Source organism: Carex rostrata, chromosome 16 (assembly GCF_964058835.1).
Source record: "Carex rostrata chromosome 16, lpCarRost1.2, whole genome shotgun sequence".
In the NCBI taxonomy this organism is placed as follows: Eukaryota; Viridiplantae; Streptophyta; class Magnoliopsida; order Poales; family Cyperaceae; genus Carex; species Carex rostrata.
In genome coordinates, this window is record NC_135933.1 from 1,905,075 (window position 1) to 1,915,711 (window position 10,637).

At 37.6% G+C, this 10,637-nt stretch overlaps 2 protein-coding genes across 5 annotated transcripts; one reads left to right on the forward strand and one right to left on the reverse strand.

Annotated features, from left to right (window-relative positions):
* Positions 1-496: 496 nt before the first annotated feature.
* On the forward strand, positions 497-3,658 carry LOC144567049 (F-box family protein). 2 transcript variants are annotated; one of them, XM_078317090.1, is made up of 8 exons: positions 497-673; positions 778-921; positions 1,057-1,130; positions 1,259-1,334; positions 1,443-1,553; positions 1,664-1,963; positions 3,227-3,287; positions 3,390-3,658. In XM_078317090.1, exons 1-8 carry the CDS (start codon positions 512-514, stop codon positions 3,458-3,460), a joined length of 999 nt encoding a protein of 332 aa, XP_078173216.1. In that variant the 5' UTR covers positions 497-511; the 3' UTR covers positions 3,461-3,658. The 2 variants fall into 2 exon arrangements, with proteins under 2 accessions (XP_078173216.1, XP_078173217.1); XM_078317091.1 differs by lacking the exons at positions 3,227-3,287; positions 3,390-3,658 and adding an exon at positions 2,730-2,800.
* A 228-nt stretch (positions 3,659-3,886) lies between these two features.
* LOC144567048 (protein FAR1-RELATED SEQUENCE 5-like) lies at positions 3,887-7,345 on the reverse strand. Of its 3 annotated transcripts, XM_078317088.1 has the most exons (3): positions 4,730-7,345; positions 4,255-4,550; positions 3,887-4,170 (listed from the first exon to the last, which is right to left on the reverse strand). In XM_078317088.1, exon 1 carries the CDS (start codon positions 7,087-7,089, stop codon positions 4,849-4,851), a length of 2,241 nt encoding a protein of 746 aa, XP_078173214.1. In that variant the 5' UTR covers positions 7,090-7,345; the 3' UTR covers positions 3,887-4,170; positions 4,255-4,550; positions 4,730-4,848. The 3 variants fall into 3 exon arrangements, with proteins under 3 accessions (XP_078173214.1, XP_078173213.1, XP_078173215.1); XM_078317087.1 differs by having other exon boundaries at positions 3,887-4,550; XM_078317089.1 differs by having other exon boundaries at positions 3,887-4,550; positions 4,675-7,345.
* Positions 7,346-10,637: the final 3,292 nt, after the last annotated feature.

Here is a 10,637-nt window from a genome sequence, read left to right on the forward strand (position 1 = left end):
CTATCATCAATAAGATTTGTGTCAGGTGTCCATATTCGCATGATTATATGTAATTAATTCTCCGAATAAAATTATGGTAAAAACAAATATAAATACCGATTATGTACTTAATTCTAAAATTATGATTTCTTTTCTTTTCCTTTTCATTGAAAAGACTAATATTCTTAAGTTATTGTCTTTTAGGCAAACAGTCGTGTATAAGTTTGCTACCTATTTTGTCATTGAAAAAGTTACATTTACTATTTTAAATTCATATTTTGTTGTATTTGCATATTTAAGCATAAATATTGATAAATGATAAGCTAATCAAATTCATATTCATCAATCATTTCACGTGTATGTGTATTTTATGGTTTAAAATTTTGACATTAGTTTAACATCCATATATGTACTTAGTAAAGTATGATGAATACCAACACAACTTTAGTTTTTATGAAAATCTTAAACTAAACAATTTTTACAACATGACAATAACAAACTTCTATAAGGACATGAATAGAAAAGTACGAATATGTTTTATTTCCATCGTCTCCCCTCTGTGATTCATGATGATTCATCTGACACGTGGGACCTAGGGTTCATGGCTGACGAAATCGAAGATGGTGATGACGAACTACTGGCGAGCTTGCTCGAGTCGGAGCTCGTCTCCGATGCGTCCGACAACGAGCAGCAGGTAATTCCTCTAATTCTCCGTTCTCCACCCCAATATAGGGTTTTGGTTTTCTGTTTTTTTCTTTTCATAAATTGGTTCATCGTTTTGTTTTACCGATTGGGTAGGAAGGTGAAAATGATGAACAGAGGCAGCTCAAGAAGCAGCGATTGGAAAGGGGAGAGAGCTCTAGCGTGCAGATTGATACAGGACTTTTTGGCAAGATACCTCCCGAATTGTTCCACCACATCTTCAAGTTCCTTTCTTCTGAGGTAAAACTTTTGTACTGCGTATGTGCTGAATTTATACATACTTTCCAGCGTCAAATACATCATAGCTAGAATAAAATAACGGTTTTAAATGACAGTTAATAATGATAAGAGCATAATTATGTGGCTATTGTGTAGGATCTGATATCATGCACGTTCGTCTGCCGGTTCATGAGCTTTGCTGCTTCTGATGACACCCTCTGGCGACGCTTGTAAGGAGAAATCTTGCCTTTTCTTCTTTTCTATGGGATTGAAAATTATAGCATATATGTTTTTTTTTTCCAAAAAATGTGAAAGAAAAAGTGCAGCTTTGCTGAAACGATTTATTTTCAATTTGTAGGTATTGCATGAGGTGGGGAGCAGCATCCTCAACTGTTAAATTCCGGGCGAGTGCTTGGAAAAAGCTTTATATTCAGGTACTGCCTTGTGTTTGTGCTATCTAATTACATGCATGTAGTTTGATTCTTTATTTGTTTGTTTCTGTTTAATAAAATTTGAGATTGATTTTGCAACCACGGTTGCAGAGAGATAACGAAGACATGATAGAGTTTGTTAGAAATTGCCCAGTGGAGTTCAAGGAGTATTATATCCAGATGCAAGCTGCTAAAAGAAGCCAAGCACCTCTCCCCTCTCAGGTGAGAACAAGCCACTCTTTCTGATATGTCTAATTTCACAAATAAAAAGCGAACACAATTTGTATTTATTTGAAGATAATTTTTTTTTAATACCATATTTTTGTTTGAAGGTGAATGATGACAGCATTATTCTGGACAGAACAGTTGCAGACCAAGTGTCGATGTGGAAAAGTAAGAGAGGATTGACTGATGATGAGTCGGTAATGGGGCATGTTTGTTCGGGAAACACTTGTTCCTACACTAAGATTGGAGATGTTTTCATATGTGAAAAAACAGGGCGTGTTCATGTCTGTGATGATACATGCCGTGAGGTCGTATTGGACCAGTCCAGTGGTACTCTGGTCTGCACAATCTCTGGCCACTGTTTCGACAGCTGGCTCTCCCCTGAGGAGGAAACTGATGCTGATGCTGTACGTACATTGCAATTTCACCCCTCCCTTCTCTCACCCTCTCTCTCTCTCTCACACACACACACACATGGGCACAACAACATACAATACCTCCAAACCACCGATTTTTTTGATGTAATAAAAGAAAATTTCATTATAAATATGTAGGAAAAATAATGAAATTTGAGATACAGGAAGACCAATAGAAATTTCTGACTTGTGCATTTTTTTTTACAGTTATTTAAGAAAAAACAAAATTTTTTCGGTTTGGTATTTAGAAAACCACCAAGTTTGGGTAATCATTTCATAAATCGGCCTTACATTTGGGTCGAAGTTTGGAGTGCCGATCCTTTACTTTTGGCCGCCAATTTAAGAATTGACCCTGGCTTTTTCTTTTTCCTACGCACTGAATATTTCTGCTCCAATAGAAGATCTCGTCATTGTTGGTGGTCTTGTCAATTGTTGGTCATTGTACCAAATACAAGGAACTATATGAGGAAGACAGCTTTTTCGCGTGTAGTGTGGCAATTGGAAATTTTTAGCAACCCAATCTATATAGCATTCTGTGTAGCAAATCATGAGCATCCAAATTGATGGGTTGAAAGGAAACTTATTTATCATTAAATGGCCACAGATTATCTAATAAATCATTGATTCGCAAAAATGTCTCCAAATTGTTTTATGTAAAATTTACACGTATTTGGTTTTAACTCTTTGTGACATATAAACGATTCAATTTATACCAAGATTCATACGCGATAGTCTTTGCACATCTTTATTCCTGCAGCCAGATTTACCCAAAGATGGCAATTGAGGAGAGTGAGATGCTTGTCAGCCATGTCTCTTCTTTCATTCTCCACAATGATACATGTGTGACCAAACATGTTTTTATTCAGTTTCCTTTCAAATTCATATGTATTGACCCGCTATAATAGTTAATGCATAATAATTAGCATGAAAATTCAATGCCTATGTGAATTATAAAGAGAAAAATAACGGTCGACTATGGCGACCGAAATTGAACAAGGGTCAGCACTCAATATGTAGATCCAAACATGAGGCCAGCATATCAAATGGCTACCCAAATCTTGGTCTGTTTTTTAAATATGATATTTAAAAAAAAATAGGCATTGTCAGAAAATGTACGACAGGCAGGGAATTTGCATCTCCAATTTCATTTTTCTTTTTCGTCATTATTTTATATGGAATTTTCTTTTCTTAAATAATAATAAAAAAAATCATTCCAAACCATTCCTCCCCGCTAAATATATTTTTCCCTTTCAGGATCAGCAGCAATCTGGTGTAACGGATGAAGCAGAGCCCTTCATGGGGTCAGGACGATTTGGTAGTGTATTAATTTACATTACTTCTTTCTTTGTACATCTCTTTGTGTAAATTCCCTGCTATTAGTTCAGGTAATGAATTTGATTATACTTTTGTTAAGCAGCTCGTGCCTATTTGTTGGGTTATAATTGTGCTGATGAGAAGGAGCTCGAAGCTACTTTGAGGTTTTGTTGACGTCAGCGACATTAAGAGGTATCTATGTATTGTTTGAGGTTAATATAGATATAAATTTGATCCTATTGGAATTGTTGTATGTTGGTACTCTGTACAATGTCTTAAAATCAACCTGTGTAGACATTAGTTTGCTGGTCTGTAAGTTCTATTGTACTCAGATTGTGTATTTAAGTTATGACAGAATAATTTTAATAGTTTTACTTGTTTCTTGGTGATGGTTATGAATTGCTTCTATTGTACTCGCAGAACCGATTGTGAGTATTGCTATGAGTTATTTTTTGTATATTATAAAACCAGCTTGTACAGGAAATATCATAGACTTGGAAAAGGAAATAATTTCCATAGCTACTATTGTTCTAGGGAGCATACTGTTTTAAATAATTACTCTGTTGTTACTTGTTAATGCTCCACAAGACCACAACTGAATGCGTATAATGCAAAAGACAATTCCTCATAATTCAATGATACATAGTTATTATCTTTGCCTTAAAATCTCAAGTAATACAACATCAAACCAAAATTCTAACACAACATAATAATAAAACAAGAACAGAGATTACAAATGGATCCTGTGTCCAGCAAATCCCTTGGGCTGAAAGATTACAGTTCAACAAATGTCGCAACAATCAGTCTTCCATTATTTCCTTTCCCACTACTTTTATTCTTTCCTTTAACACATTATACACTTGAATCTCATTCCATTATCAACACTCAGTCTCTTCCATTATTTCCTTTCCCACTACTTTTATTCTTTCCTTTAATGCATTATAAACTTCATCTAATTCCTTTTTCACCACTCGTTCTTTTATTCCACACAATATACAATGCTAATGAAGCACCCACCACTCAGATTTTGAATGGATGCTGCAGTCTCAATCGATTCGATCATGTCAGTTTGCTTTTCAACTCTGCATTGACAGGCCACGTTCAACTTTGCATATGATAGGCTTATTTCTTCAAAATTGCTTGGAATCATTACTGCACACTTCCCATGATTTCACAAAGCTCAAACAGCTACCATTCCACTGAACTCCATCACTGTGGCTGTTCAAAAGCTTGTGTTAAATCAACTGCCCGGGATAAAAAATCCCTGTAAAGGTTTAATAACAATTAGGTAAGAGAAAGCATATGTGCTATTTCAAAAATAAAACACAACTTGCAATCTGCCAAGTTCAAACATTATTTTCCCAAAACACTCCTAGTTCAGCCACAACCTGAAGAGTGTAGGGGCCCACAAACGGAATGATCCGAAAAGAACAAAGAACAGACCTTTGGTCAGATCAGGCCCGAGACATGCATCTGCCAGAATGAACCTTAGGATGCAAGATGGTGTGTTGAACATGCAAAAATTCAACAGGTAGAGAATTAACTACATGCTCATGCTTCATTTATTCGGTGGCGGCATCTTCCTGAGGAGCAGCTCTTACAGTAGGACTTTTCTTCGTTTGAAGCTTTGGCAGGGGGACCTTCAACCTCATCATGCTACCGTTGTGCTGATGCTGCTGTTGCATTTTTTGTACCCTGGCAAGCCGAGACATGCTATGCTGCTGCAGCTGCAGTTGCTGCCCTTTTCTCTGCACATCTTTTTCATTGATAACCTCAGCAAAGGCCCTCTCCAGTGCACTCTTTGCAATTTTGTACACCTCCGGCCTGATGCTTCCTTCAATACCAAATTTGACCCCATCACGGCATAGTTCGTTGTACCGACTCGCCATCTGCTCCAAATCCCCAACTCCTTGTTGTGCGTCTTCTAAAACTATGTCTCCCTCGATGACAGAAAGCACACTATTATTATCGGGACTGCTTGTTGTCGCATGTTTCGTCCATCTTGGCAAAATGTATTCTTGAGGGAGAGTGCGTTGACAAACAATAAAGAATACCCTTATGACATGCCTACAAAGTATACCAGAATACTCAAACATGCAGCAGTTGCAGCTTGCTCTGGTATTAGACTGAGCAGCGGGACTGCTAATTCTAACAGAATTTAGTCGGATTCCTGCATTACCCTCCTCTTCCCTTGCCACAGTGTACCTACTAATTTGGCCGCCAGTCTCCACTTTATCAACATAGTATGCCAGAGACTGAACAAACTCCTCTTGGAATATGTCAAAAACAGCTCTTGTGTATACTTCAGCTGCTTGCTTCTCTATGGGGGAAGGACTTCTCAAAATAGGCTGTGTGTATACGGTTGCAAAATCTGCCTCAGCTTCCTTTTCATGGCGAGAAGCCATATCCTGATCGAAACAATTTATAAACACCAGTAATGATGTTTTCGCATTAAAGTTCCTCTTGAAGAACTTATTAAGGCTTTCCTGCCGCTGTGACACAAAAAGATCAGGAAAGAAGGTACCCTTTTGGTACACATTGACCCATTTGTCCCTAATCTGGTACAGCGACAGGAGCCATGCATTGTCCCACAGGTTGTACTTGCTGAGCACATGCTCCCAACGGGTCTCAAACTCGTCCACTGTCCCCGACCCAGCAACACATCCTTTCAGATCACTTTTGAGAGTGACATGTTTAAGATAAGCATCTGACAGCTTGTGCCTGCACCGGCTTAATATATGTGATTGGCAGAATTTATGGCTAGTATTAGGGAAAACCCTAGATATAGCCCCTTCCATGGCCTTGTCTTTGTCAGTTACGAGCAGAGGAGGGTGGAACCCGCCCATAGCAGACAGCCAGGTCTCGAAAAGCCAGATGTAAGATCCCTTGGTCTCATCCATTAACAAACAGCAACCAAAATTAACACTCTGCAAGTGTTGGTTGATGCCTCTGAAACAAGCAAAGGGCATCATATACTTAGTTTTCTTGTAAGTGGTGTCAAATGTAACTGCATCTCTGAAATGTGCATACGCCATGCGTGCTTTAGCATCGGCCCAGAAGACATTTGTCATGCAATTATTGTTATCAACCTGAACAGCATAGAAAAATCCAGGGCTACATGCTTGCCTTCCTTTCAAATACTCCAGCAAACCCTGCCCTTCCCCTCCTTCGCCAAACGGGTTGACCCGAACCATCCTGCTGCTGTTGCTGTTGCTGTAGCAGTTTTTCAAATCACCACCACCGAAACCAATAATCACGTTGTTATTATTATTACTTTCATCAGCATCATCGACCTTACCTTGTAACTGGGACTGAGATTGCATCTGCAAAGCGGGGACAATATGGGTATGCTCTTTCACAAGCTTAGATACATACCATCTGCCATGGGGATCTTTCTTGACAACCTCCATCATAGCCATACAGCCTTCTCTGGCAGTAGCACGCTTCCTTTTCTTCTTACCATCGTCATAGATGACACGCTTTGAGTGGAAACCTTCTTTTGTGCAGACAAAGCGGCGCATTATAACAGTATCATCCTTCCTGGAGCGGCGAGACTTGTTCATGCGCACAGAGAAGCCAAGACGGGTGGCGTAGACCGTGTAGAACTCCTTAGCTGCCTCGTCGGATTCAAAATCCATGCCAATTCTGGGTTCTCTATCCAAGGCGTCGAGAGCGTCTGGCTCGGCCGCGACCTCAACTTCAACCTCAGTCTCAGCCTCAGTCTCCGCCTCGTCGTCGTCTAGGTTGAGTAGATTAGAGGGATTTAATTCGCCAAAGGTGTCGTTCAAATCCATTTCCTCCATTGAAAAGCTGTTTAGTTTAGGTATGGTGATAGCTGAAGACTTTAGTTAAGAAGCGGGAGGAGAAAGGAGGGAAAGGGCGCGGGCGGTGAGATGGATCGAATTGGGCGCGGATTATCGAGGGAGGGTAGCTGATCTGGGCTCTGCGCAGAAGCGGAGGCGCTAGCCACTAGGGTTTTCTTTGCACCTGCGGTCCATCTGCTTCGCCTTCTTTCGGCTGAGGGATGGGCAATTTGGGAAAGAAATTTTTCATTGCGGATCGGGTCGGGTCTGTTTTTTTATACTTGTCAAATTCAACAGTTGTTTTGCCGAAATTTTTTTTACCACCTAATAAATTAAAATTAAATAATTATCACTATCAAAACTTACCACGCACACAGACTGAGGACCTGCACGGACATCAATCGATTGACAGACCAGTGTGCGCACCGATTGTTTTTTCGTGGCAACCAAAAATTTAAGAAACAGCAGCTGCAGTTTACAGAACTCTTCTTTTGTTTGTTTCTTCCATGTGATTGTGATCCGATTCATTTTGAAAATATAATCATACAGTCTCGATCCTTTTTCACTTTTAGCGCTCTTATCAATATGGTGTGTTGCCGTCGCGGTATTTTTTTTCAGATTACTGAATTGTTTTCGGATTAATAAATAGAGTATGGCTAGTATAACATTAATGTCATTTCAGTTTATATAATGCTAACTTTAAAACTTATTAAATTGATCTCAAATGATGAATCCAAACCGTTCAAACCGATCTACTTCATTAGTTGTGTGTATACATGTAAAATTTATAACTTTTAAAATTTATTCGGTATCAAGTCAAACAGTTAAATGTGTGAGTTTTAAGTTAATTTTAATACATTCATTTTTCAATTTTTTTACCGCTTGATTTGACACTAAAATAATTCGAAACTATAAAAAGTTTGCATGTAAATGCATCACTCATAAAGTTAATTGGTTTGAACGGTTTGGATTAGTCGTTTGAAGTCTATTCAATCAATTTTGAAGTTGGTGTTATGTGACACCGATGTCATACTAGCCGGACTATTAAATACGTTTTGCACGAATCTCAAAGCACACATAATACTAACTCTCTACATCACCCCCGAATAGGCACCGGACACGTCGGTCACGCAAAAGTTGAGATATCTCAGAGGATATGCACTCTCCGACTGTCATTTTGGATTTTTGTGCCTTTTATGGGTAGGTCGGCCATTTTTATTAATACGCAAAAAAAAAATTTAATTTTAAAAATGCCCCTGTCATCTTTTTTTTTTTAAACTGCCCCGTCTGCCAGGCCCACGGGCGGCCCAATAAACCATCAAACCGCCCCATGTAGAGGCGGGCCAGTCCACTAGCGGACCGCCCCCTGCAGAGGTGGTCCTCTATTTTTTTTTTTTTTTTAGATATCTACATTTTGATTTAAATAATTTTTGTGAAGAAAAAGTTTTTGTATGCCAAAAAACAAGACATTTGATATATTTATGAGTGAGATGTCGTAACTCTTTATAACTTTGATTTGATTTGTCAGTTTGATATCACAAGTCTAAAGATAACACTAATTAAGGACTTGGCCTTGATTCTTAATAATTTATTTTATTCAAATTTATACAAGAAAATATGGTTAGATTGCATAAATGATGTCAACTTTTTTTTTTCTTTTTAGAGAATAATTGAATTATTTGATTATTGTCAATATATACCATTTGCTCGGAGATAGGCAAACAAACACAATAAATAGTAAATACATTTTAAAATAATTATATGAATAATTCTTGAATAATCTTAGGCTTTTGACTAAACAAAATACCGATCGTTGTACGCCTACCGTCAAACGAAAATTTAAACTGGATTTTTGAGGCCCTAAACGATATTTTTTTGAAATTCTGATGCTTCAAATACCCGGGGGTGATCCCTAAGTGATATTTGGATCCGTCTCGTCCCCCCCTTTCCGAAAAGTGGCCATATGCCCAAATCCGACTTTCCTGACCAAAGTTATGGCTGTTTAAAGTTTTTTCGAAAGCTGAACTTTGGAAATTCATAACTAACTGTAGAAAAATCCAAATAAATTGAAATTATGTCAATTATGTGTATTTTTTAATGCTCTACATGCTGGTATAATCACTTTTGCAGTTTGGTCCCTGTATCAATCCATACTTACTGATTTACCAGCAAAGGTCAAATTTGATGTTTTTAGTGCACTGCACTATACCAGCGGCCTTTGCCTAGTGCTTGGCTGCTGAGTTTGGACTTGGTACCATACTAGAAGTCAGTCTAGGGTGCTTGTGCATGGACAGAGTTCTGAAAACGATATTGCACCGCTATAGCCTGCTATTGCTATTGAGTGTGGAATTCATATTCTAGATACCTGAGGTTCAATTATAAAATATGAACCGTTTTTTTTAACTTGGCACGCATCTTGAAACAGACTCTTATATTTTCTTAAGACATTGAATTTATTTCGACTGAGAATTAATCTGGACCGTCTATATAAATTGCACCTCTGGTCTCATAAGATACGAATTCTTTGAGTGTGGTGTTCCGATTTGCTCTTTTTATTTTTTTGAGTAGTGATTTGATGAAAGTAAAACGTTGATTTGACAAAAGTTAAAACAATGCATGTGAGTTGCAGATTTGATTAACATGCGTGTATCATGTATAAATCGTAATAAAGAGTTACGACATCTCACTCATAAATATATCAAATGTCTTATTTTTTGGCTTACACTCTAAACAAGAAAACTTTTTCTTCACAAAATTATTTAAATCAAAATATAGATCTCTAAAAAAATAAAAAAATAAAAATAGAGGAACGCCTCTGCAGGGGGCAGTCCGCTAGTGGACTGGCACACCTCTGCATGGGGCAGTCTGGTAGTTTATTGGGCCGCCCGTGGGCCTGGCGGTCGGGGCATTTTTGAAAAAAAAAACAGATGACAGGAGCATTTTTAAAATTAAGTTTTTTTGAGTATTAATAAAAATGGTTGTGGGTAGGTATTAGAACTTTTACAAACCATAAGTTAGAAAACCAATGTAATATCTTTTTAATTTATAAAACCTATTTAGTATCTCTAAGGTTACCGAATAGCTTATTTGGTATCACCTAGTCTTACCTTTTTATTTGAGCAAAATTGGTTATTTGTCACTCCAAAATCTTTAGATTTGAAAAATATCACTTCAAAACTAGAAATCATCATAATGCCACTCTAAACTTAGTTAATTTTTAATTTTGACACTCCAAATAATTAATAACTAAAATACTCTCTCATAACCACTTCTTCTCCATCCGACTCTCTTTCTTTGCAATTCACATGGAAGGAAAGGTAAGAATATATATCACATGTCAGCCCTCCTCCCTGGGAAATAAATCTGCTGCGATCTATGTTGCACATATACAAGTACGGGTATCGTATCGGATATGATACAAATACAATGATACGGTGATACGGCAATTTTCAAAAATCATGGATACGATACGCCTATTAAATATATATTATTAATTCAAGACTTGTATTATACAAATTAAATATAAAAAATCATACTTTTATAACAAT

What these genes read in the sequence shown, in the direction of transcription:
- LOC144567049 (XM_078317090.1), top strand. Translation starts at nt 512, where the DNA reads ATGTTTTATTTCCATCGTCTCCCCTCTGTGATTCATGATGATTCATCT. An exon ending in GGAAAAAGCTTTATATTCAG is followed by an intron (nt 1,335 to 1,442) that starts GTACTGCCTTGT and finishes CCACGGTTGCAG; the next exon opens with AGAGATAACGAAGACATGAT. An exon ending in AAGCACCTCTCCCCTCTCAG is followed by an intron (nt 1,554 to 1,663) that starts GTGAGAACAAGC and finishes TTTTGTTTGAAG; the next exon opens with GTGAATGATGACAGCATTAT.
- LOC144567048 (XM_078317088.1), bottom strand. Translation starts at nt 7,089, where the DNA reads ATGGAGGAAATGGATTTGAACGACACCTTTGGCGAATTAAATCCCTCT.